This window comes from Aethina tumida, chromosome 3 (assembly GCF_024364675.1).
Source record: "Aethina tumida isolate Nest 87 chromosome 3, icAetTumi1.1, whole genome shotgun sequence".
In the NCBI taxonomy this organism is placed as follows: Eukaryota; Metazoa; Arthropoda; class Insecta; order Coleoptera; family Nitidulidae; genus Aethina; species Aethina tumida.
The window spans coordinates 15,513,772-15,538,175 of NC_065437.1; the positions used below are offsets into that span (position 1 = coordinate 15,513,772).

The 24,404-nt window shown below is 33.4% G+C and overlaps 7 protein-coding genes across 18 annotated transcripts in view; 2 read left to right on the top strand and 5 right to left on the bottom strand.

Annotated features, from left to right (window-relative positions):
- LOC109599997 (protein lap4) overlaps window positions 1–3,900 on the top strand; it is a 62,677-nt gene extending 58,777 nt beyond the window's left edge. For 4 of the 9 annotated variants that reach the window (XM_049965162.1, XM_049965166.1, XM_049965163.1 and 1 more), the window contains 6 exons: window positions 187–1,047; window positions 1,170–1,272; window positions 1,327–1,483; window positions 1,908–2,196; window positions 2,483–2,704; window positions 3,322–3,900. In XM_049965162.1, coding sequence (XP_049821119.1) covers window positions 187–1,047; window positions 1,170–1,272; window positions 1,327–1,483; window positions 1,908–2,196; window positions 2,483–2,704; window positions 3,322–3,561 — 1,872 coding nt within the window. In that variant the 3' untranslated portion in view covers window positions 3,562–3,900. Of the gene's footprint in view, window positions 1–186; window positions 1,048–1,169; window positions 1,273–1,326; window positions 1,484–1,907; window positions 2,197–2,482; window positions 2,773–3,321 lie in introns of all 9 variants that reach the window. The other 5 variants (XR_007547574.1, XM_020016054.2, XM_049965165.1 and 2 more) reach the window with 5 other exon arrangements.
- On the bottom strand, window positions 3,807–4,916 carry LOC109599998 (33 kDa inner dynein arm light chain, axonemal). The gene is made up of 4 exons (XM_020016055.2): window positions 4,769–4,916; window positions 4,530–4,712; window positions 4,027–4,425; window positions 3,807–3,967 (listed from the first exon to the last, which is right to left on the bottom strand). The coding sequence occupies exons 1-4, from the start codon at window positions 4,877–4,879 to the stop codon at window positions 3,932–3,934; spliced, it is 729 nt and encodes a 242-aa protein (XP_019871614.1). The 5' UTR covers window positions 4,880–4,916; the 3' UTR covers window positions 3,807–3,931.
- A 72-nt stretch (window positions 4,917–4,988) lies between these two features.
- On the bottom strand, window positions 4,989–7,425 carry LOC109599988 (ras-related C3 botulinum toxin substrate 1). 2 transcript variants are annotated; one of them, XM_020016045.2, is made up of 4 exons: window positions 7,256–7,425; window positions 7,056–7,200; window positions 6,768–7,000; window positions 4,989–6,578 (listed from the first exon to the last, which is right to left on the bottom strand). In XM_020016045.2, exons 2-4 carry the CDS (start codon window positions 7,169–7,171, stop codon window positions 6,340–6,342), a joined length of 588 nt encoding a protein of 195 aa, XP_019871604.1. In that variant the 5' UTR covers window positions 7,172–7,200; window positions 7,256–7,425; the 3' UTR covers window positions 4,989–6,339. The 2 variants fall into 2 exon arrangements, with proteins under 2 accessions (XP_019871604.1, XP_019871603.1); XM_020016044.2 differs by having other exon boundaries at window positions 7,056–7,183; window positions 7,256–7,423.
- A 459-nt stretch (window positions 7,426–7,884) lies between these two features.
- Window positions 7,885–9,840, top strand: LOC109600000 (methionine aminopeptidase 1). The gene is made up of 4 exons (XM_020016058.2): window positions 7,885–8,231; window positions 8,379–8,600; window positions 8,665–9,183; window positions 9,234–9,840. Exons 1-4 carry the CDS (start codon window positions 8,072–8,074, stop codon window positions 9,464–9,466), a joined length of 1,134 nt encoding a protein of 377 aa, XP_019871617.1. The 5' UTR covers window positions 7,885–8,071; the 3' UTR covers window positions 9,467–9,840.
- A 47-nt stretch (window positions 9,841–9,887) lies between these two features.
- Window positions 9,888–10,817, bottom strand: LOC109600001 (peptide deformylase, mitochondrial-like). The gene is made up of 3 exons (XM_020016059.2): window positions 10,350–10,817; window positions 10,177–10,297; window positions 9,888–10,122 (listed from the first exon to the last, which is right to left on the bottom strand). The coding sequence occupies exons 1-3, from the start codon at window positions 10,743–10,745 to the stop codon at window positions 9,929–9,931; spliced, it is 711 nt and encodes a 236-aa protein (XP_019871618.1). The 5' UTR covers window positions 10,746–10,817; the 3' UTR covers window positions 9,888–9,928.
- Window positions 10,818–10,857: 40 nt separating this feature from the next.
- On the bottom strand, window positions 10,858–20,083 carry LOC109599999 (repetitive organellar protein). 3 transcript variants are annotated; one of them, XR_007547419.1, is made up of 12 exons: window positions 19,936–20,083; window positions 19,795–19,880; window positions 19,196–19,728; window positions 18,923–19,137; window positions 18,425–18,859; window positions 12,837–18,074; window positions 12,569–12,777; window positions 12,319–12,503; window positions 12,001–12,224; window positions 11,662–11,940; window positions 11,102–11,188; window positions 10,858–11,041 (listed from the first exon to the last, which is right to left on the bottom strand). XR_007547419.1 is itself a non-coding variant. In XM_049964046.1 (12 exons), the coding sequence occupies exons 1-12, from the start codon at window positions 19,969–19,971 to the stop codon at window positions 10,985–10,987; spliced, it is 7,446 nt and encodes a 2,481-aa protein (XP_049820003.1). In that variant the 5' UTR covers window positions 19,972–20,083; the 3' UTR covers window positions 10,858–10,984. The 3 variants fall into 3 exon arrangements, 2 of the variants coding, with proteins under 2 accessions (XP_049820003.1, XP_019871616.2); XM_049964046.1 differs by lacking the exon at window positions 11,102–11,188 and having other exon boundaries at window positions 19,196–19,349; window positions 19,401–19,728; XM_020016057.2 differs by lacking the exon at window positions 11,102–11,188.
- A 421-nt stretch (window positions 20,084–20,504) lies between these two features.
- Window positions 20,505–24,404, bottom strand: part of LOC109599987 (acid sphingomyelinase-like phosphodiesterase 3b) — a 181,262-nt gene continuing 177,362 nt past the window's right edge. Inside the window, exons 7-9 of the mRNA XM_049965430.1 lie at window positions 24,067–24,179; window positions 23,800–23,990; window positions 20,505–23,652 (exon numbers count right to left, since the gene is read on the bottom strand). Coding sequence (XP_049821387.1) covers window positions 23,427–23,652; window positions 23,800–23,990; window positions 24,067–24,179 — 530 coding nt within the window. The 3' untranslated portion in view covers window positions 20,505–23,426. The remainder of the gene's footprint in view (window positions 23,653–23,799; window positions 23,991–24,066; window positions 24,180–24,404) is intronic.

The following is a 24,404-nucleotide window of genomic DNA, read 5'->3' on the forward strand; positions in this document are numbered from 1 at the left end:
TTTATTTATGTCGAAAACATTGGAAATATTTAACATTACATGTGATTTTCATTGGCAAATATATTTTTGGTATAAAGTGTACTGCCTTTCCTTCCCCCTTTTGTTCTATGTCCTGTCGCTATATGTTCTTGGTGATGGTTCTAAATTTCTCCAAACACTTTCTTAATTAGTATGCTATCCTGACAGGACGACTTTAAGCATGCCTCAACCTTGCCTAAAACACTAAAACCACACACGACGGTGGATTCTGACAGTTTGCAACGGCAACAATCCCTACCTGATTCCCAATCTGATTTTATACGTGACCACCCCAAACTCGAACACGAGAACCTCAGAATTAGCCTTAAAGACCTTCCTCCCCCAGACGAGCATATTGTTGTAAATGACATCTTCGTTGTACCTCCTCCGGAGGTGTACAGCGAAACACAAGCAGAAATCGGCAGTCAGTACAACTTATACTCTGTAGATACGAATAGTACAATTGATGAATCCAGAAACAGGCTGGACTCGATGGAGGTAAACGAAATGGTTTTCCATATTCCCCGCAATCCCGTAAACAACAGATATTCAATGATCGCTACTCCAACCCAGAATCAAATCAAAAACCTTGACGAAATTGGTAATTTTTCCCAATCCGCTTTGGATCTAGACTCGTACGTTTTGCAAGATATTCCGGAAAGCAAATTGCTAACGGATCTCGACATTCCCATAGTTCCACCACCTCCTGTAGATTTATTAGATTCTTTGCCACCTATAGTTCCACCTCCACCCATGGCAGACGTTGAGAATCGTGCGTCTTATGACGAAGATAAGTTTCCGCCACCTCCAGTTATTCCTCCTCCAGATGATTCTCCTACATCTATCACACCACCTCCCTTGCCCAATGTTCCGCCACCACTCCCAAAAAAACCTCCCCCTGTAATTCCCAAGAAACCCGCCAAAGCGAAAGCAGTCAGTATGGAACATCTGTTGGAGGCCGACGCTCCGTCGCAAACAGCCAACAAACGTTTCTCTTTATATACTAATAAGCATGGGGACATTGGACAGGTAACAACACTCCAGTACTTTAGTTTGTTTTGATGAATGATGCTGAATGGTGAATGTAAGAGTCGCAATTTATTACTTTTATATTTAAGTCACAGTGCACAGAAACTAATATGATTTTAAAGCCTCCACAGTCACCAAAGAGCAATCCCGTAAAATCTTCAGTAAGCGACAGAAAAAAATTCTTCGAAACCGCTATGGAAGAAAGTCAAAAACCTGCCAAACCTGGTAAGTATCATCATTAGGATAAATTAAAATTGCTAAAGTTATTTGTTTTTACAGAAAAAGTATTCAGCTACTTGAGTCAGGACGAAATCGATAAATTGCGAGCGGAAGAGGAGAAAAAGATAGCCAATTTGTCAGCGGCCGAGATAAATTCACTTGGTGGTTTAATTGAACATTCCGATGAAGAATCTGAAGAATCCCAACCGACTACTAGGTAAGTAAATTCCTTATCTTCAACGGTGGAAGTTATATTATTTTAATACAAAATCTTTCTTTTTCATTTACTTAATCTGTTTTATTAAATAATTCTTTTACTAAAACAAAAAGTTATTAAAAAAATTAAGGTGAAGGTAAATCCGAACCATTCTTTTGCTAAAACAATAATTAAAATAATTAAGATAGAGGTAAATCTGAGAATCTACTGCATAAAACCTACTTATATAAAACCTTGAAGCTTCCCTTGATGATAGAATGTTGTGAGAGGAATGAATGTATCTGCATAACTGTAAAAACTAACAAGATTCATTAAGAATATATACTAACACTCGTTTACACACTAAACTAACCACGCTCGTGCATTAATATGTAAAACTCATACTGCGAATACCGGCCACCAAAACCACTGTTATTTTGTTCAGACCGTCGAGCACTATGGGAATAGTGCGTACGGCGAAAGCCGAGAAACGGTACAGAGAACGTCTTCGTGAAGAAGGACTGCTGACCGATGAAGACGAGAATCAACTCTCTCCTGCCGAGGAACGAGCCCTGAAGGCAGAGAAGCGGGCGGCGTGGAGGGCAGCTCGCCTTAAATCACTCGAGCAGGACGCCATCCAAGCGCAGATCGTCATCAAATCGATGACGGACATGGTGGGGGCGGGCGAAGTGGCGCCCCCCTCGCCCATCCCTGAAGCACCGCACAACGACGAGGTAACTGTCGGGGAATAATTGGTGTGGATGATTTTATTGACTGAACAATATATTCTCCTTCATTCAAATTAAACCAGTAACAAACGATGGATGCGGTTGTCTTAAAAATCTGAACGATTAACAAGAGACATATCATATTAATGTTGAGACAACCGATAATCCGTCCTAGTTGTACTGCATTTCACAATCCATTTAATAGCATGTGTTGTCACTAAAAAAAACAACCAGTAATGTAATCAAACAAACACGAATACGTGTGACTAACTCATCCCGTCCCCCAACTCAGACTAACTCCGCCCCCTATTGCATGTGTACGCAGCTGCGTCCCTCCAGTGCTGACTTCCCGAAGCTGGCGGTGCGCAGCAAGCCGGGTCAGACGAAGGTGAGGGAGAGCGAGAAAGTCCTGGGTGAGACGAGGACGACCAAGACGGAGGAGTACGTGGATGACGCAACGGGCGAGAAACGCGTGCGCACCGTCGAATACGTCGAGAAACTCATCGAGAGAGAGGTATAAGATACGCAACACATCCAACCAACCCCCACAACACCACAGCATGCCTCTTCTTGCACCCTCTGGTTAGTGTGTGTTTCTGTCTATTCTCGAGTAGTTTTAGTTTGATTTTTATTATTTTAATTTGGGTTTTATGTATTTGATTGTGGAAAGCATGATATTTGTTGGAGGGCTGAATGAGTAGGGATTGAATCGACCGATGCATGAATTATTGGGATCGGTTTTAAGGTTTAAATTATTATTTAATTTATTTGTCATGTTTATTTTATTTTATGTACATATATAAAAAATTAGTCTGTTTTTTTGTTTAATTATGTAAATATTATATATCTTTTACTATTTTTTTATATACACAAATATATGCATTGCACAAAACGAGAATGAAATTGCACTTTGTTGTTTTTATATTTAAGACACCATGAAATTTCAAGGGAATGTATATTTGATATTATGTAAATATAAAAATATATTCGTTTTATATAATAAATATTGTAAAATTTACCTTAACCAACGTTACTTTTCCCTTCGGCTTATTAATGAAAATTACTACCTCCCCCCAAATAGTTTCACAACGTCACGACAACTTAATAATCATCCTATTAAATGTTGTTTAGGTAGAGACGCTGCAAGAAAAAATTATATCCCTAGAATTAACAAAACCGACCGAACTGACGCTGGACCTTTCCGTGAACGGTAACAGCAACGGCTCGGTCAAAGAGGAGGATGTGGAGGACGAGGAGAGCGTCTCCGAGCCCCCCACACCGACTGCTGGAGATGAAAAGAGCCTTGATGCGGACTCAGTAGCTGCCAATAAGAAGAAACGGAGGAAACGGTCCAAAAAGGGGAAGCACTAGTAATTCACTATTTTTTTTGTGGTAGTCCGATCGTACATCGCAGGTTATCTCCAGGGTGGATGGGTTTTATAATTCTTTTTTAAACTTAGTTTTTATTATCCTAAATTATTGTTGTATTCCTGTACAAAGTATTTAATTATTATTTACATATTTTATGTATTCTTAATTTTATTGGTCGGTCCAGTGCTTTTGTGTATTGAATAAGTAACAAACACATTTAGTACTAAAATATTTTTATATAAATGTGGTGGTTATACAAGACTATATTTTGCAATAATAGACAATATTACAAAAGTGCTTTGGAGAGTGACTTAAATTTTAATATATGATGAAGTTTTATACCAGCCTTTTTATTCCTATATTCCTACAATTATTTTTTGGGCGCAATAATTCCTTCCAGTTGAGTCTGAAATAAACACAAACAACAATAATAAAGTCGCATCCTTTTAACGATACGCAACGCACCTTCAATTGTAGATTAGTCTTCTTTAAGAAAGCAATTTCTTCAGTATGTTTCCTTTCCTCGGCTAACCTCGTTTCAGCAGCCCGCCTTTCGGCCTGTTCAGCTTTTTGTTTGAGCTCAATTATCTGATGTTCCAACTCCAATTTTTCCGCTTTTAAAATCTCAACGTCTTGGAACAGATCAGACTTCCCCTGTTCAGCTTGCAGGGCTTTCCTCATGCCAAAGGCTACGCTGCTGCAATACAACGCTTGGTACGCTTCTATGGTCATTCGCATTTCGTCGCGGACACGTAGAAGTAGTAGACCCCGTTCTGCACAGTTTATGGTTACTTGGCGAATTATTTCGTCAAAACATTGGGTGTAAAGTTCACGTCTTATTGGGCAAATACCTGTTTCTCTGGCCTAAGACATTTTACAAAGAAATTTATGAAGGTAAGTGAGTAAAAGTGACGGAATATATAAAACATTTATTTCTGTTGACAACTTATTTAAATACAATGGGATACCTGTCTTTGTTGGAGTCTCATATCCAACTGTTCCTGCAAATTTATCACATCCAGTCTTGTGGCCGGAACAGTGGACACTTCCTGTCTCCATAATTGACCGTCCTCTTCCCATTCTTTCGGAGGTAATATGGTATTTAATATCTCCTCTTCTTCAGTCAGTTGCAACTTCCTTGGCGACTCATCCTAATTTAATTGAATACAACGCGAAAATGATGTTTGTAAACTTAATAATAACTTACGCCAGATGGTCCTGCAATTGGTTCAGTGGTTTTACGTTCCCGTCTTGTTACTAATACGGGATTGTTGTACTTAACCAAAGTATTGGGGGAAGGAATGATCCGTTCCGTCATTGTTTGTTTGAAAAGTACTTCAAAAATGACGCACTATTTTCTAATTGGGTTCATTGTCAAGGAAACGCTATTGATCAATCATTGGAGATGCATAAATAAAATACACACATAAGTTATTTCAATTTTATTTGTTTTGTAATATGTGATTTACATTAAAATGTAAACACCAAAATTTCTGTATGATGAAAAATATTGTGCAGTACAATTGAAATGTGACTAGAACTTATCATTACTTTGGTCTTACGAGAACGTATTTGTTAGTAGAAAAATTAGTAAATATAATTCAAGATATAAAAGTAGCATACTAAAAAATATATATGGTTTATATTATTAAACAGTGTTTAGCTGCTTTTGATTACATCTACAACTAATACATAATTTGTAAAGCAAACTACTAATTATCCTAACATTATTGTATTGGATACACATACATGATCATTTAATTAAACAAGAAGTAATTTGAACAAATAGCTACATAAAACAAGACTGTGAGAATGGCACAAATAAGTCTCATAAACGAAGAGTTTTATCCTAGAGTTCGTTAATTCAATTTAATTGACATATAAAAATATTTTTATTTAGGTAAAAGCAAACACGTTTTAGCCAGTCTAAAAGTCACTATTCTTTTCTATTGTAAAAAATACCGATAAAAATCAAAACAATCTTAAATGACTAGAAAATACTTCTGCGTGTTCAATGCAACATCAAACAAACTCTGATCAAAGTTAACAATTAAAGGAAACTAATTTGGAAGACGGTTCCTGTCGTAAAATTGATAGTTTAAGAAAATGATCAGAGTTTATCCTTTTATATTAATAAAGTATTACTAACATCAGACTCATAAAAATATCAAATTTTCGGCAGTAATTAGTTTCTTTGGCATTACATTTAATTCACTGCTTTAAATGAACAAACATGAGTTTTCAACCTCCAAGTCTAAATAATCGAGATCAAACATACAAATTCGAGTTTTTAAAAGCATTGAACAGGCAATTTCACATCAATGTTAAAGTTAATTTAGTTTTTTTGAACAAATGAAAAGAATTAGTGAATCAGGATGGAATAGTTGATAAATAAATACAAAAAAAAACAATGTACAGTGTATCATGACAAACAATAATATATGATGTACAAATGAGTATTTTTAATGAGTTTTCACTTAATAAGGCATATTAATGTGAATAACGAATTCAATGTGTGAGTTTTGATTAAATTATGGTATTAATGTTTGTTTTTTTTTTGTTTTGATTTGATTTTTTAATGATGAAATTCATTATTCGTTGTAGAATAAGTAAACATAAATAATATAAAAAATTGTAAAACATTTGCATATTGACTCTTAAATGCCTCAGTGTTTTTCTAGTTTGGCAAATCCGTATCGCATTTACCAAACTAAAACGCTAAATCCAGTTGCATCAGTTCCGTTGTAAGTAGGAAACTAAATTAAAAATAAAAACAATCTACATGAGAAGACACTTGCGTTGACGCCTTTTCTGTGGCTCGGGTCTCAGTACCGCTCTGACGGCTTCGTCGAAAACTTGTTTCAATCCCCGTTGCGTCAATGCCGAACACTCCATGTATTTTACTGCTCTCACTTTGTTTGCCAGCTTCTGGCCCTGCTCCCGTTTTATGGGACTCAAACCCTGGTCTGCTAGAGCGTTGAGGGTCTCACGGTCGTCCCTAAGATCTATTTTCGTTCCTGTAAGTTAATGGTCACTTATCAATATTTCAGGCACAATCATCAAAATAAACATGCTAATTGATGTTGGTAATTGCGCAAAGATTCTTAATTAGTAGTCAGGTTGTGTTGTATAAAATAAATTAATAATTAATCAAACAAAGTCATGCATTACATTCAATTTATACCTTAATTTATGCATGAACTTACCAACTAATATCATGGGTGCATCAGGACAATGATGTTTAATTTCTGGATACCATTTGGAAGTAACATTTTCAAATGAGGAAGGTGAGGCTACACTAAAGCATATTAAAAATACATCCGTTTGTGGATAAGACAAAGGCCTTAATCTATCATAATCTTCTTGTCCTGCCGTATCCCACAAGCCTAAACTGACTGATATTCCATCAACTACCATTGGGGCAGAATAATTATCGAAACTGCAAATGATTTTTGATTAGATTCAATGATGATGGATTGGGTGGTGGTACATACACAGTGGGGACATATTCACCAGGAAAACTGTCTGTGGTGTATGATATTAACATGCACGTTTTTCCTACGGTACCGTCTCCGACCACCACACATTTAATCGGACGTCCGGACGACATGTTTATTGCGGCCTGAAAGAAATTTGGGACTTCATAACCTTTATGGCAAATGGCTTGGTCATGTCGGTTTTAGGGCGTACTTACTTTCAGGGTGTTCGTTAAGTGTAGTTTTCTGATCACATATAATCGAAATAAAGCTGAGTGTCTTGTTTGTTTTATGTTTTCATTTATATTAATTTAACATTCCCTTTGTATCTACTCTACTACAACTTAAATGTCAACTTGGAATATCATTCGTGAAGTTAGGCGCAATAGCGATCTAGGGAGGTTATGACCACAGAATGTTTATGAATCAGACTAATAACTTGTTCAAGTTTATTGTTTCAATTCGCTTCGCGCATTAAAATGCGCATTCCGCCATTTTCATTCCTCATGTTCTAGTATTTTAGAAATATTAGTTTTAAATTTACTTAAAAAGTTGATTTACGAGAATCTTCGACTGTTTATTAATATGTTACTCTTGAAAAAACGATTTTTTTTACTTAAATACGCATTAAATAATTTATTGAAGTAAATTTTTTCTTTAGCCAAGTAATTTTTACTTTTTTAATTTAATACCGGTAACTTTTAATTATTAATTACTATTACTTATTATTATTGAATCCAATGTTTTTTTACAAGGTCAATTAACATTAATGTCAACTGTCAACATCAACGGCAACGTCAGCTTATGAATTACTCTTAAACCAGATCTGTACTTCAACCACGTGAAAACGTCGCCTAATTACAGTGCGTATCCGAATCTTAAAAATAGGTTAGGTCTCGTTTGTTTTAGGCACGATTTTTTTAATTTTCGACCTCAATTACGAAAATTATTTAAAATTGTTCCACTAAGTGCAATAAGTTCTAATTTCAATTAATTAACTGATATAAAGAATCGTTTATTCTGTTGAGTGTAAAATGTCCGGACTGGGCAAATGTGAGTCTCCCGGCTGCGAAGAGTCGGCGAAGTTGCAGTGTCCTACGTGCATCAAGCTGGGGATCCAGGGATCGTTTTTCTGTTCCCAGGAATGCTTCAAAACCAACTGGAAAACGCATAAAATCATCCACTCATTAGCCAGTAAGTAGGGTTAGGTATGTATAAGTTATGTCATTGTCACAATAAAAAAATTAAAATTCCGAGATATGTTTAAGCGCTTTCTGAATTATTTCAGTAAATTAAGCTTCAAATTGGACGGCAACTTCTATCTATTATTGTTTGTTTTAGAGGGTGAAAACACTGATGGCAAGAAAGACACTTCATACAACCCTTGGCCATTCTACAACTTCACTGGTAAACTTAGGCCGGCTCCGCAGTCGGAGAAGAGAACGGTACCCCCAAGAATTGGAAGGCCTGATTATGCTGATCATCCCACTGGTCACCCTTTAAGTGAGCTAGCTGTCAAGGGTTCAGGACACATCAAAGTGCTTGATGATGAGGAAATTGAAGGTGAATATTTTTTTGTTTATTCAACATTTTTATATTTATAATTTGTTTTATTATTTTATGTTAGGAATGAGGGTGGCCTGCAAGTTGGGAAGGGAAGTCCTGGATGAAGCAGCTAAAGTTTGCGATGTCGGAGTAACGACCGACGAGATCGACAGAATTGTTCATGAAGCATGCTTGGAGAGAGATTGTTACCCATCACCATTAAACTACTATGAATTCCCAGCATCCTGTTGTACTTCTGTGAATGAAGTAATTTGTCACGGAATTCCCGATACTAGACCATTATGTGACGGTGATATTTGTAATGTTGATATTACTGTTTACCACAACGGTTTTCACGGTGACTTAAACGAAACATTTTTCGTTGGAAATGTCAGTGATAAGCACAAAGACTTAGTTAAAGTTACTCATGAATGCTTGATGAAGGCTATAGAAATTGTTAAGCCTGGAGAAAAATACCGAGAAATCGGTAATGTTATCCAAAAACATGCTCAAGCCCATGGTTACTCTGTTGTAAGGAGTTACTGTGGACATGGAATCCATAGGTTATTCCATACTGCCCCAAATGTTCCTCACTATGCAAGTAAGTTTTTTCATATAACAGAATTACATATTTTACAATTTGTTTTTTAGAAAATAGAGCAATTGGTGTAATGAAACCAGGTCATTGTTTCACAATAGAACCCATGATATCAGTGGGAACTTGGAAAGATGAAATGTGGCCAGATAAATGGACTGCAGTAACAGCTGATGGACAGTGGTCAGCTCAGTTTGAACAAACTTTGCTAGTTACTGAAACTGGTTGTGAAATTTTAACCCGCCGAAGGGAAAAGAATGGCCAGCCTCATTTTATGGACAAGATGTAAATTCTATTAAATATATTGTCTGGGCTGTTTTAAAGGTCTAATAATAAATTATGCAAAATTTAGGTAAAAAGTCAATTATATTTATACAACGTGACACAAATATAATTGTCCCACAATCCAGTCCAGACTTACTTAATTTTTGATAATCAATTTTATTATATACATTAATTATTTGCTGTATTTTATTGAAAATATATATAAAATTAAGTTGTTTTTGGTAATTGAAATAAAACTGCCTGTTATATGTATTAGGGACACTAAACAAAAAATAGCCTCTCAAGTTGTAACAAAATTTTACTATATAATTTCTTAATAAACAATTTTGTTATTGATTCTATCAAGTTGTATCTTGTTAATAAATTTTTTTATGAGAACTTTGGATACCTTATTAAACCTTTTAATAGTAGAAAGAGAATAGCACTTTTGATCTAATTAATTTCTTTATATAAATATATCAATATATTACACAGGACCATATGGTAATTCAACTTTACCACCCCTTTCATTAATGACATTCCAGCATCCACAAGTTAATGATTTTCTTTCCATAATGTCAGTGTATAAAATGCCATTTAAATGGTCCATTTCATGTTGGATTATTCTAGCTATCCAGCCACTTCTGGTTAATTCAATTGGTTTTCCACTTTCATCCAAACCTAAATAATATAGTAAATAATACAATTATATGAGTACACTTAATGGATTTTTACCTTTCAAAAGAACCGACTTAAACCTAGGAACATCTGCATACAGTCCTTTAACACTTCCACATGATTCTGAATAAACAACTTTTTTATAATCAATAATCTTTATTTCTGGATTTATGATCACCTAAAACTGTTTTGCATAAAAGTTAAATCACCAATTTGTCTTGCACACTCACAGTTTGAGGCTGCAAAGACATTTCTTTATTTTTAAATTCCCTCTCATCATATAATTTAGCATGTTTCTCATTAAATTCCATAAGAAATATTTGTAAGGGTACACCAATTTGAGGAGCAGATAAACCCACACACTCATGCAGTTTTAACACCTTTTTCATAAGTTTTATTAACAGGCTAATTTCTTCAGACTTGATTAAATCGGCAGGAACTTTATCGGCCGGAGATCTCAAAATTGGATCACCAATTTGTACAATGTGTTTGTAAGGTGGTCCCGCATTTTTGGGCTTCACCAATGATGAGTACCACGTACCAATTCTTTTTAAACTCACGTGTCGTATTTGTTTATGGTTAACATGTGTTTTCATTAAAAACGCTAGTTGACTTTTTAAAAACATGTTCAGTGTTATAGTATGATTTGAATGATAAAACGATCATTTATGAAGTTAAGGAGGTTATACTTCTTCTTCCACTTCTAGATAATTGTATAATTTAAATAAAACAAAGGTAAAAAATAGTAAAAATATATTAAAAAAGCTTTGTATAAAACTTAAAAGCAAGCAAACATAAATCAATACACACTATAAATATAAATAAATATATACAAGAACAGATTTAAAACCCAATCAATAGGTTATTATTTTGGCTTTCTGAAAATGCTCCTTCTTTTGGTCCTAGATGGTGTAACCGTATTCTGCAAACAGAATTAATTACATTTACTAATTATCAAGCAGAAATAGGCTACAATACAAACCTTCCTACTATATACAATATATATGGGTGAAAAACTGAAAAATGCAAATTCAACGTCAAAATTGAGAAATGTTCATCCTGAAATGCCCTAGAACATTATGTAATATTAGAAAACGAACTGGACGGACAAGACAAGACAACGAAACATAAAGAACAAAAACACTGAAAATAAAATCGTTGCAGGTTAAAAGTTAACTTTTTCTTTAGAAAATAATTTTTAATTTTTTTCAGAAATATTTAATTTGATAGTAACAATATATTGTCGCAAATTTTAGATCTTCACCCATAATTTCTTCTAAAAAACAATCCGGCAGTAACAAATGAAATAACTATTAAAAAAGTTTCTCTAGCAAACACCATTAATTTCCGACAAAAAATAAACCTCAACCAGCAGAATGGGTAGCAAGCTTGAAAATTATTAGAAACACAAATGTTAACACAAGAACAAGAACGGTGCTCAGAGTGTTCCGGAGGAACACCGTGGAAACAACAGTTACGTGCGGAAGAAGCAAGCAAAGCTTGATTGAAACAACAGTGTGGGTTATGTGTTAGTTCCTGTACCTCAGAATTCTCCCTCAACGAACTAGTGACATTCTTGCTCGAAAAAAGGGATTTCAAACGCCCGGGTGTCGTCACCTTTTTCAGCGGCGTCTTGTCGTTGGACTCGCGCAAAGGATGGACCTCGTTGCCCTGCAACGACAGTCTGCCGCCGTTCTTGCTCGGCGTTGGAGGACCAGGCTTCTTGTACGTGGTCGTTCCGATGTCCTTGCGCTGGCGCTTGTCATGTTTTTCACCTGGCAACAATTTCGACAGGCTATCGTCCAAGTCCACGTTCCCAGTCTAAAAATATATTAAGCAATGTATATAAACTGCATATTTAAGCCCACAGATAATATTTACCTTAATTTCGTCATCTTTGTAGTGAGATGGACTTACGAACTGAGTCTCGGCGGGGTAGGAAGACTTCAAGTGAGGCGGAACCATCGAATTCCTCATAGCCAAAGTAGAAAGTCGGCTACTTGTTGATTCTCTGCCTGTTAAAAAACCTCTACCTTCCTTCAAATCTGATAAGTACTTATTATTAAACATTGCCTCTTCTTCATCCTCCATACGTAAACTTTGGCCTGTAGAAAAACGTAAGTAATGAATATTATAAGACTTATGTATATATATATATATATATATATATATATATATATATATATATATATATCTTACCAATTCCAATTGGTAAACTGGCGATTGAAACTCGTCCGGAGTCGGGTGATACTTTGTTTTCTCTTATTCCTCCTCTAAGACTAGATAAGCTGGTGGTGCTAGGTTGTTTTTTATCCCGTTGTGCTATTGACGAGCTGGATGTGGTTTGATGTGGTCTACTTCTCAAGGAGCTTGTGCTGGAATACCTGTGAGAACCATTTATTTACACATTTACAATTAATTTATAAATGTAAAAATTATTAAAACATACCTGTTTTGTCCGGAAACAGAAGAGCGCTGACTCAAAGATTCCCTGGAAGAATGTAAACTTCTCTGTACTTCACGTTCTCTTAACATGTCTCGTTCAGTTTCCAATAGATGAATCTTCTGTTCCGCAGCTGCAAGTTCACTCTGTACTTTGGACATTTGACTTTCCAACACAGCTTTTGCTTTGGTCTGTTCGTCTTTGTAGAGTTTTAACTAAATATAAACGTCATTATTAATTATTATACATGAATAATAAAAGAGTCTTTACAAACCATTTTTTCTTTCATTTTTTCCAATTTGCCCTCGTATTCCATTCTGATATCCTGAATCCTCTTCTCGTGTCTACGTTCAGTTTCCTCCCGGTCCTTGTTCAGTACATCCTTAATGTCTTCCTTTTCCCTCAACCGCTTATATTTTAAGGTATCGACGTCCGTCAATAGTTTGTTGTTCTCTTCAAGTAGCTTCTCATATGCCTCTTTAATGTGCATGTAATTACCAATTTCCTCCTTTTTATCTTTAACAGAGGTGCGTAATTTGCTATTCTCCAACTCCAAACTGGAATTGGCAGTCATAACGTTGCCGTACGCTTGTCTGACTCTCTGCACTTCAATTTCTAACCGTTTTCTTATATCTTTCTCCGCCGCTCTTTCTTTCTCCAACATCTCATTGCGTTTCCTTAACTCACCAATCTCTAGAGAAGTTTTATGCGCCGCATTCACTTCGATTTCTTTCATGTAATTAGACTGTGATTCCAAAAGCTCATCCTTCAATTTTATTGCTTCCTGAGTTTCTTTTCTGGAAACTTCAAGTTGTACGTTGAGTTCTTCCCGTATGCCCTTCAAATCGGAAATTTTCTGGTAAGTTTCGTCCAATTCGTTTCTCAATTCGGTTAATAAATGGTCTTTTTCCGTGAGATTGACTTGCACTGCCTCGAATTCTTCTTGTAATTGTTTCTTCTCTTTGATTGTATCTTCCAAAACTTCGTTGGTTTCTTTAATAATATCCTCCAAATCATGTTTCTCTTTTCGGGTGCTTTCTATTAAACTGTTGGCGGTGTTTAATTCTGATTTTGCTTGGGTTAAACTTAACATGAGCTTATCGTTGACAGTTTTGAGATTGTCAAAGGCGCTCTTATGTTCTGAAATTATAATTTCATATTCTGATTTTCTCTTTTGTGCATCTTTTACATGTTGGTCTTTGTTACCGTTCAATAAGGTGTTCAAACTACTGTTTTGTGTGGTTAATAAATCGATGTGTCGTTTAGACTCTTCTATTTGGGTTTGGAGTTTCAAAATCTCTAAATTCTTTTGTTGTATTATAATCTCTAGATTGCCAATAGTTTGTTTTAAGACAATGATCTCGTTGTCTCTGTCTTTAATGTCCTTGGTTAATTTAATGTTGAGCTCCTCAAAATCGCATTTAATTTTGGCAAGTTGCTCCTCTTGTTCTTGAACGGTAGCTTTTAATTTTTCGTTCTCTTCAGTCAGTTCACGATTTTTGGTTTCTTGAGCGTTCAATTGTTCCTTTAATTGATTAGATTCTTGTACAAGTTCTGCTTTGGCTTGCATTTGATTTTCACACTCCTCCAATTTATTCTTGACTGTTTTGTACTCAAGTTCGAGTTTGTTGTATTTTTCAATAATCTCGTGCAAATTTCTGGTCAGATCAGTTATTTGAGATTCGCTTTCCATTTTGAGTTCACGTTTTTCTTGAAGTTCGTCGGAGCATTTGTTTAAGGCGGCATCTAGATCTTCTTTCAGACCTTCAATTTCAATCATGTAGAGTTCTTCACTTGTCAAGAAACTACTTATGTAGCCTTTCAGTTCCCTTACATACTTGCACAAAATCTCTACTTCGTTATTGCTGTCTGTTGTTAATTCGTCAGATGTTTCTAGCGTAATTTTTTCCTTCACTGACGCAATTAAGTTATGTAAATCGTCGTTTGTAGCAGTAACAGCCGATTTTATTCTCATAATGTTGTCTTCTAAAACATTACTTTTGGCTATTAGTGCAGATTCACTTTCTCTCACTTTATTGTAATCTTCTTGAAGTTTTGTGTTTTCTTTTTTAATTTTTACCACCTGGTTTTCAATGGTGGTCAATTGCTGTATCAGGTCATTTTCAACTTGTTCATCACTATTCAAATTTCCATACAATTCTTGAACAGTGTTAAGAATCTTCATAGTTCTCTCTTTGTATTGATTAAGCAGGCTGTTATCATTTTGTAAATCACTTTGAACGATGTCAATAGTTTCTTTAGCTTGACTAATTTCCGTAAGTAAATTATCCTTTTGTTTCGTCAGCTTAGAGATCGTCGTTTCTAATTCTGAAATTTGGTTGTCTTTTTGCAAGACTGTTTCTAAAAATACATTCTTTTCTTCCTCCAGGTGGGTGTTAATGTTTTTCAGGTCTTTCTGAATTTTCTTCACTTGTTCCACTTCTAACTCCCAATATTCCTTATAACTGAAGCAAGACTTTGTCAATTCTTCCTTTACCATAGTTAACTTTTCAATTTCTTTGTTCAAGATCTCTTTATTCTGTTTAAGCTCCTCGTTTTCTGTCATAAGTTCTTCTACTCTCATATCTTTCTTGTGTAAAGTGTCATAACAGTTTTGCAGTTGTACCTTAATACTATCCAGTTCGTTTCGATAATTTTCATTTAGTTGAACTAATTCTCTGATCTTATCATTATTTTGGTCAATTATGTTTTGACAATTTGCAATGATTTCCTTATTATTTGATAAATCAATATCTTTAAGTTTTATATTTTCCTTAGCAATTGAAATATTCTTTTCAGATTCTTCCAGTTGCGATTTCAAGGAGGCGATTGTTGATTGGAACGCCGAGCATTCTTGTTGCTGTTCTTCCACTTGCTTAGCAGTATTAATTATTTTTTCATTATTTCCATGAATGATATTTTTAAACTCTGAATTTTCTGATTTCAAATTATTCACAACAATTTCTAAATTGTTTATAACTGAAATACTACTGGAATCTTTTAATTTCAACTCATTTAAATCGGATTCCAAAGACTTTATGTATTCTTCTTTCTGATCAACTTCATCCTCCTTCTTCTTGATTGATGTACGCAGATTTTCAATTTCTTCAGTAGTTTTAGTTGCCTTATCTACAAAATTGTCAATCTCTCTCTGTTTGTTGTTGTTTAAGAGTTGAAGATTTTTAACATCGTTCTCAAAAGATGCCAATTTATCATTTAAATTGTCTATTTCACGTTGTTTGTTATTAACGACACCTTGTAAATTTTCAATTTCTGTTTTGGAGATGGTTATTTCTTGTTTCAAATTTGAAATTTTGTTGTTACTTTCTTGGAGATTATTTTTGGTAGTTGTCAAGTTTTCATTTAACTCGGAAATTTTTACCTTAAACGTAGCACAATATTTCTGATTGTCATTTAGTTGTTTTTCTAATTCACAATTCAGTGATTCAGCAATAGTTTCAATAAAACTTTCCTTTTCTTTTTTCAATTTTAATACTTCCTCTTTTAAGCATGTAACCTCAGACAAAGATTTAGAATGTTGTCGTTTTAATTCTAAAATGTTCGACTCTAGCATTTTATACTCTTCTTGGCTATTTTTAAGTTGTTTTTCAAAATCAGACTTTGAAGTCTCTAACTTAAGAACATCATCATTCAATTTTATGATAGTATTGTCAGACGACTTTTGTTTAGAAATCATTTCATTGTTTATTTTCTGAAGATCTTCGTATTCCTTCTCTAAACTTGTTTTGCTGTTCCCTAAAATCTCTAAGTTATCCTTCAGTCTTGCTATTTCAGATGAAGTTTCGGAAATTCGCTCTTTTAATTGTGAAACTTCTACCTTTAATGTTTCACAATTTTCTTGACTACTATTGAAGTGTTTTTCTAAATCAGATTTTATGACCTTTAATTTCTGATAATCGTCGGTTAATTTCAATATTGTGTCGTTCGATGACTGCTGCTCTGCCTTCAATTCAACAATTTTTTCATTAAGAGTTTCCTGTTCTTTTTCTAGTAGGACTTTATCATGACTTAAAATATCCAAATTTTCTTTAAGTTTTGTCATTTCAGATAAGGAAACAGAAAGGTCCGTTTTAATAGTTTCACAGTTTGTCTGACTAAGACTAAGTTCTTTTTCTAGATCAGATTTAGACGTTTCAAGTTTTACAATGTTGTCATTTAATTTCAATATTGTATCCTCAGATGACGTTTGTTTCGCATTTAATTCATCAAATAATTTCTGAAGATTTTCCTGTTCTTTTTCTAATTTAGTTTTTGTATTAGTCAAAATGTTTAAATCTTCATTTTTAGATGCTATCTCTGTCTGAGAAAGTGAAAGTTGCTCTTTTAGTTCTTGAATTTCCGTTTTAAATGTTTCACAATCCTTTTGACTGCTTTTAAGATGATTTTCTAAATCAGATTTTATATATTCTAGTTTTAGAATATCGTCACTTAATTTTACAATATTGTCTTCAGATGCTTTTTGTTTATGATTTAATTCATTAATTAATTTTTGAAGATTTTCTTGTTCTTTTTCTAATTTAGTTTTTGTATTATTCAAAATGTCCAAATTTTCAGTTTTAGATGCTATCTCAGCGACAGAAACTGAAAGCTGCTCTTTTAATTCCTGAATTTCTGTCTTAAATGTTTCACAATCCGTTTGACTGCTTTCAAGCTGTTTCTCTAAATCAGTTTTTACAAATTCCAGTTTTAGAATATCGTCATTTAATTTTAAAATATCGTCTTCAGATGATTTTTGTTTATCATTCAATTCGTCAATTAATTGTTGAAGATTTTTGTGATCTTTTTCCAATTTAGCTTTTGTATTATTTAAATTATCCAAATCTTCATTTTTAGATACAATCTCTGCCGCAGATATTGAAAGTTGCTCTTTTAATTCATGAATTTCTGTCTTAAATGTTTCACATTCCGTTTGACTACTTTCAAGTTGTTTCTCTAAATCAGATTTTACAAATTCTAGTCTTAGAATATCTTCTTTTAATTTTAAAATATTGTCTTCAGATGATTTTTGTTTATCATTCAATTCATCAATTAATTTTTTAAGATTTTCTTGATCTTTTTCCAATTTAGTTTTTGTACAATTTAAAATGTCCAAATTTTCATTTTTAGATGCTATCTCCGCAACAGAAACTGAAAGTTGCTCTTTCAATTCTTGAATTTCCGTTTTAAATATTTCACAATCCTTTTGACTGCTTTTAAGATGATTTTCTAAATCAGATTTTGAAGTTTCTAATTTTCGATTATCGTTATTTAATTTTAAAATATTGGCCTCGGAGATTTTTTGATTTGTTCTCAATTCATCAACTAATTCTTGAAGATTTTTTTGTTCAATTTCCAACTTATTTTTCGTAATTGTTAATATATCCAAATTTTCTTTTAGATCAGACACTTCAGATAAAGCTTTTGAAATCTGTTCCTTTAATAGTGTACAATCATTTTGAGAACAGTTTAACTCTGCGATTTTTTCTTGTATGCATTTTTCTTGTTCTGATATCTGAAACAATTACCAAAGTTTTCTTATGAACTCGAAAATGAAAACAAATTAACTAATTATTTAACTAACCATTTAAGTAAATATTACTATGAAATTTAAAATTCTTGGTAATTGGTAAGTCGTTAATTTAATGCAACTAAACTACTCTTACTACTACTACTACTTCTACTATTGGTTAAAGTCAGCACGAAAATTAAAACAATGTTAAAAAGTAGAATTTATTAAGAAAAAATACAATAAAAAAGGTTATCAAGCATACTAATTTAAAGTTCTTCATCATCTAACAAACTACCAAAGAGCCAAGAAAAGATAACACAAACTCCAACCACCAACATAAGATAACAACATACCTTCAATATAAAAAGCTCCTTTTCCTGTGCCAGTTCTGAACATCTATTATTGGTTTCATGTAACTTGATACTTAGTTTCTCCATTTGGACGTGAAGTTTAGAAGCCGTTTCCTGCGACTCCTTCAGGACATTCTTCAAATCCTCATTTTGTTTCTGTACATCTCTCAATTGAACGTCAACGACAGAGTGCGCCAAATCCTCGCACGACGGCGTCAACCCCAGACTTCTGTTCAAGTAATTGTCATCCAGTAGACTCTCATTCAACGGTTTACTGCGTATTTCGTCCAGCAATCCTTCTAATTCACTGCAGTGGAGTTGCAGGTTTTCCAGTTGTGTTTGCTGTTCCCGCGATTGCTCGCTCAGTTTTTGAAAATTGTTCTCAGTGAGGAAAAACTTTTCTTGCCATTGTGTTACTTGCAGCTCCAATTTTCGAACCTACACACAATTGGCGCATTCAGAATGTTGTTTAATTGTTAAGTATAAATGTTATATATTCACCTTCTCCTTAGCTGCATCCTTTTCCTTTCTAAGTTGCTCATGTTCTTCATCACACTGATGGATGTATTGTTCCAGACTTTGTATCTCACTGCGTAGTTGCTTCTGTATTTCCCTCGAGTCTCTGTCTTGATAATGAGGTGGAGTTCTGCTCTCTAAAGACAATACTTCTGCTCTTAGTCTGGATATTTCTGATTTCTTTTGTTCAAGCTGTTTGTCTGTAAAATATACATAAAATTAAGGATGAATATTCGCATTTTGTTAAATAAGACATACCCAATTTTTTGTTTTTTTCTATTTGTAGTTTAATCTCCTCTTGTAGATCAGCTTTTTCATATCTTTCTAGCTCAAGTTCAGATTTAAGTTTGCTAATCTCTCTGTCTTTTACTTGGAGCCTCCCAGCTTTGAAACTAGGTGTTTTTAGTATATCCTGTAGAGGACTTTGATATATTAAAGGTGAGCAAATGTCAGACATACACACTGATGTATCCAATGCATTTTCATCATAATTACTTTGCATGTGCCTCTGGAGTTCCTCATAAGTTATATTGCTAGTAACTTTTTCGAGAAAGTTTCTAATGTGTATTTGTGTTTTTTGATCTAAAGTATTACACAGTGGTACTGTTAATACATCTCTTCTATCATAAATACATGTATAATGCATTAATAGAGATGTTATCGAACTTACTTCTGACTTAGATAAATCAGAAATATGTAAGTTTGACTTATTTTTGAAAGAGAACTTTGGGTAATATTTGGAAAATATGTCAAATATAAATGTTAATACGTCAAATTCATCGGACTTTTTTCTGAAATTAAAATAATATTCATTTAGTCAAGGTTATGACTAAGTTCAAGGTTTCATAAATACTTACAAAATTTTCTGTATATTGTTAAAAAAGTCTACATCTTTAAGTTCCTCTATGCTTTCTATAGTTTTGGATAAGTTTAAGCAGTTTACCTAAAAACCAATATTTTCGCTAATCTATATATTTAAATGTGATAGATTTGCTTACCCATTCAACTAAAATAGTTTCCCACTGATTAGTCATTTTAATATGTTGTTGTAATACGGAAACATTAATTGAAAGCACAAAACACAACTCTAAACAACTTTAGCCACCATAACTGTCGGTTTCTAGGACTTTTAAAACTTTACAAACGGTTTTGAGCGCGGCTTTTGATTGGCTGCAGATGTCTGGATTAAGGTCTACCAACCTCATAGTCCAAAAACGTTACTTTCAACTAAAGAAAACGGCTCTAAATTATGGATACTTTAAAAATTGTGTATATATGTATTGTTATTGTAGTATTTTTGCAATTTGCCTCGCAAATTTTAAAGTGTTAATCCTTCGTGGATATAAATTTTGCTTCATGTCATGTGGGTTGTCTAACCGTTGTTCGTCAGAAGATCTCTCCGACTCTTGTTGGTAGTCCTTTAAATTTAAAATGTTCTTTTGTTATCTGTATCTCTTTTTTTATAAATCTAAATTCATTATTCAACTGTGGCCATAACCATAAGTGTATATAGTTTTTGGCCATAACTAATAGAGAGGTAAGTAAGGGATCATTGAAAGATACGCAATAACCTTTAATAATTTATTATTATTATATATTCATTACAAATAAAATCAATAAAAATAGAAAACAATAATGTATTGACACCAGTAACGAACCATAAATAACAAAGTTTTTATACACATAAATTTTGTTTACAAGACACTACAAGAACAACAAAACATCTTTATTTTACATTTTGATTACTAGCAGTTCAAAAATTAAATATTATAGTTATATCTATGTTTTTCTATAACTTTTCAGAGGATAACAATTATTTACGACAATCAAACGAATAATAGTTAAAGAGTAAATTATTTTCATTTTTGATGTCAATACTTTATATATTATAGGTTAACATTCTACTTACAACAATTAGTTTATATTCACAGTGGCTTTTAAAATACACATATAAGATATATTAAGCAATTTTATTAAGTTTTGGAACAGAGGTTTATTAGTTTTTATGGATATTACAAATTTTTCCACCTCATTAGTATAAAAAGGACAAACACGAAATACGCATTTTGGGGGAGTGGAAAAAGTTAATGAAAGGTACATAAATAACTGCCTTTCCCGGATAAAATATAAATGTTTTCTTTCTAACCATCAAGTGGAATTGGTATTTCCATTACAAATAACTTCCATTAACTCCGATTAATTACAGCGGAACGAATATTTCCATTCCGAAATAAGAATAAAACAATACCTACACATATGCATGTAGTGAATATTGTATACTGGAAAATTTCTGGGTTTTTATTAATTTAATTATAAATTCGTTCATTATGAAAGGTGATTATATTCACTAACAGTTGAGGATAAGGTCACCTTACATAACACAAATACGTAATAAATTATTGTACATAAACGTAACAATATAGAGAGCTATATTAATTATGCGCTATATGATAGCAAAATTTGGTCATTTTGTTATAGTTAACAATTAAATATGTACATTTAGAAGTTTAAATGATACAAAAATACATGAAATCGTTTATCTAAATTATATCACACAAGAACACATCTTGCTGTTTTAATCCTTACTCGTTTTGGCAGGATTTATAATTTTAATTTATTTATAAACTATGTACATGTTTTAACGGAAGGAATAGTTTACCTAATTAAAATAGTTAGACGAATGGTAAACGTAATCCTTCTTTCTGAAATGATTTATTTTAAACAATAAGATAGAATGGCAGTTCGCCATTAATGTCGATTTTTGCTGTACAAGTTTTTATATACAAAATTATAAAATTAGACGACGACTTGTTTACATGTTTAAAATAAATCACGGTAATTACACTATTATAAGAAAATATTTGTAAAATTCTCGTATTTCTATTAGAAAAAAAATCATAATCTATAAATGATATTCAGTTCCATCCTCTAATTAATTTTGAATGAAAATTACGGTCGGAAGGTACTTTATTGTGCTTGTGATTTGTTTTATTAAAAGATTATCGGCAAGTGGGAAGCAACTTTAGAGGATTAAACACAGTAGTTAATGCAAATTATTGATTGCATGAATAGAACATTTATTAGCCTAACATAGAATATATTCCATACAATGTTATTGCATAGAAAATTTGCAACAATCTTGCCGAATTCATTTAATAAACCAACTTCTATGTTATCTAAACAATTTTTGCGATAACATTAATTTACTATGTGTGTAATATATACCCATTTCGGTGCATTATGGGTTCCTCCATTCGTCATATTATTAAAGCACAAAACAAAATTCAAGTAAGCGTAAATTACATTATATTCTGTATAAATACTATTTATCTGAGAGGCACATAATTATATTTACATTTGAATCTCTAGTTACAAAATTATACACTTCTGTTTTGTTTACTTAAAATAGCAAATACGAGAATTCCACGTTTATGAGATAATGTACTCGGTTGCATACATTAGTACAGTGCCATATAGTTTTACATAAAAAGCATTACTTTTATTATTATTAATATAGTTTTATACAGGTTCACTTCGTTCTGCAGGTATAAATTTATAATATCATAGACTATTTTCTTTCCTGCGTTACAAAAATATTGTACATAAATTGTGCAAACGCACTCATATAATTTGTATTATACCAATTCCATGTTATGTAAAAAATGTACACGTCTATCTAAAGGTTACATATTGTTGCCAAGTCTCAACCTGTGGTATTTACCGAAAGTTACACTGTGAATTTTGAATATTTTGGCGGTTGCACATTAGATTAAAATAGTCCATCCAAAAGAAAGTCTTCAACTTTCGGACAACCCTGTACAATTTTGCATGAGGTAACATAACTTTAAATAGAAATAAAAAACCTAAAGGTTCTGAGCAAAATTTAGCACCATTAAAAATTTATCTATGTCTACCTAAAAACTACATATTATAAATCTCTTTTTTCGTTAATTGAAATTGAAATTTTACAAGAATATTCACACCACGATTGTGTGGGAAGTTAATAAACAATTGCTTGGAAGTAGTGTATTTACTTAGATATTCTGGAAAGTTAGTCCTAACACTGTAATTATTGATTGTTGTTTTTTGTTAGCAAGTTTCCGCCCAAGAAAACAGTTCAATAGCCACAAATAACTTTCTTAACAAATGGTTGTGTTTCGGTTAAATTGAGACTGATGACAAGTATAGAAGGGTGTAAATCCAATCAATACGATGCTGTTTTTTGGATAAAATATTTTCAAACTTTTCCGGAAATTAGGTGCACATAAAATTGCTTTATTTATTTACAGTAAAAAGGAGTTACAGTCACCAAAGTAAATGACAACTATTCTCGGTTAGTTCTCGTAAAATTTGCGACTTCATCAACATTTTGGCAATTAATCAACGTCCTTATCTTGTAACATATACTCCCACTCGTTCCATCCACATTAGAGACTTGGACAACGGTCATTGCATTTATTGTCCCCACTTTATAAAACTAATCAGTTTATCACACTCGGTAGATCACAATGGCAGCGAGCAGCGCCACGACGGCCGCCGCAGGCCTTAACGTTGACGTAGTGGAAGACGAGAGGGCGCTGGCGGCAGTCTTGAGACACTGCGCATACTCGTCGTAATCGACGCGAGTGATGGCGCAATAATGCAGGTGGGCGCAGTTGGTGTCGCAGCTGGTCTGCGGGTTATTGTTGATGCGAACCGCATTTGCACGATAATATCTGGAAATATTTAAAAGTTAGTTAGATTTTAATGACACAGAAAATTTCGCAACAGCTCGACGACGTCCTTCCGGTTTCAACGACTGAAACTCACAAACAGAATTTAAGCTACGTGTGTGCACAATAAAATTATAAAAAAAATCTGACCTGTTAAATGGAGCGTTGTCGTTTGGATTTTGTTGTGTTAACTTTTCGGCGAGCAAATTTAAATTCACTGCATTAATATCATTGATGCTGTAATACGAACTGAAGTTGTATTCAACGACCCATTCGGCCTCCCGTTTTGAATTTATGTTCACACTTGATAGGTCCAGATAATATTGGGTGTAGTCGAAAACCTGTAAACGTGCAAAAAAACTTTAATCCTCCCTTTTCTACAAATAGAAGTAGTAATGGAATACGTTAATTGCTTACCTGGCCGGTATCCTTGTCAAATTTGTAAATCCGTAGTCCAGGATTGTTGGGGCCGTCATTAGTCCTCCTCGGTGTGATTGATGGGGCCAGCATGGCCCAGGAAACCGGTCGCCCTGAAATTACAATGAATTTTAAACTGCTCGTCCATGCTAAAAAAGATTTATTGTCGAAGAAGCTAATTTGCATCTATAACGGGTCAATTTGGACCTCTGAGGGGGGGAGAAAGGTTCATTTATCATATGTGAGCAGTTGCAACATGAATTAATACATCGTCCCAAATTCCTGTGATGTGTCAGAAAACTAAACTAGTTTAATTAATAATTTTAATTATGGTTTAA

What these genes read in the sequence shown, in the direction of transcription:
- LOC109600001 (XM_020016059.2), bottom strand. Translation starts at nt 10,745, where the DNA reads ATGTTTTTAAAAAGTCAACTAGCGTTTTTAATGAAAACACATGTTAAC. An exon ending in TGTCTTTGCAGCCTCAAACT is followed by an intron (nt 10,298 to 10,349) that starts GTGAGTGTGCAA and finishes AAACAGTTTTAG; the next exon opens with GTGATCATAAATCCAGAAAT. An exon ending in TAAGTCGGTTCTTTTGAAAG is followed by an intron (nt 10,123 to 10,176) that starts GTAAAAATCCAT and finishes TATATTATTTAG; the next exon opens with GTTTGGATGAAAGTGGAAAA.
- LOC109599988 (XM_020016045.2), bottom strand. Translation starts at nt 7,171, where the DNA reads ATGTCGTCCGGACGTCCGATTAAATGTGTGGTGGTCGGAGACGGTACC. An exon ending in GGTGAATATGTCCCCACTGT is followed by an intron (nt 7,001 to 7,055) that starts GTATGTACCACC and finishes AATCATTTGCAG; the next exon opens with TTTCGATAATTATTCTGCCC. An exon ending in TGCACCCATGATATTAGTTG is followed by an intron (nt 6,579 to 6,767) that starts GTAAGTTCATGC and finishes ATTAACTTACAG; the next exon opens with GAACGAAAATAGATCTTAGG.
- LOC109600000 (XM_020016058.2), top strand. Translation starts at nt 8,072, where the DNA reads ATGTCCGGACTGGGCAAATGTGAGTCTCCCGGCTGCGAAGAGTCGGCG. An exon ending in AATCATCCACTCATTAGCCA is followed by an intron (nt 8,232 to 8,378) that starts GTAAGTAGGGTT and finishes TGTTTGTTTTAG; the next exon opens with AGGGTGAAAACACTGATGGC. An exon ending in TGATGATGAGGAAATTGAAG is followed by an intron (nt 8,601 to 8,664) that starts GTGAATATTTTT and finishes ATTTTATGTTAG; the next exon opens with GAATGAGGGTGGCCTGCAAG.
- LOC109599998 (XM_020016055.2), bottom strand. Translation starts at nt 4,879, where the DNA reads ATGACGGAACGGATCATTCCTTCCCCCAATACTTTGGTTAAGTACAAC. An exon ending in CAATTGCAGGACCATCTGGC is followed by an intron (nt 4,713 to 4,768) that starts GTAAGTTATTAT and finishes CAATTAAATTAG; the next exon opens with GATGAGTCGCCAAGGAAGTT. An exon ending in TGAGACTCCAACAAAGACAG is followed by an intron (nt 4,426 to 4,529) that starts GTATCCCATTGT and finishes AAAATGTCTTAG; the next exon opens with GCCAGAGAAACAGGTATTTG.
- LOC109599999 (XM_020016057.2), bottom strand. Translation starts at nt 19,971, where the DNA reads ATGACTAATCAGTGGGAAACTATTTTAGTTGAATGG. An exon ending in AAAAAATGAAAGAAAAAATG is followed by an intron (nt 12,778 to 12,836) that starts GTTTGTAAAGAC and finishes GTTTATATTTAG; the next exon opens with TTAAAACTCTACAAAGACGA. An exon ending in CAGTTTACCAATTGGAATTG is followed by an intron (nt 12,225 to 12,318) that starts GTAAGATATATA and finishes GTTTTTCTACAG; the next exon opens with GCCAAAGTTTACGTATGGAG.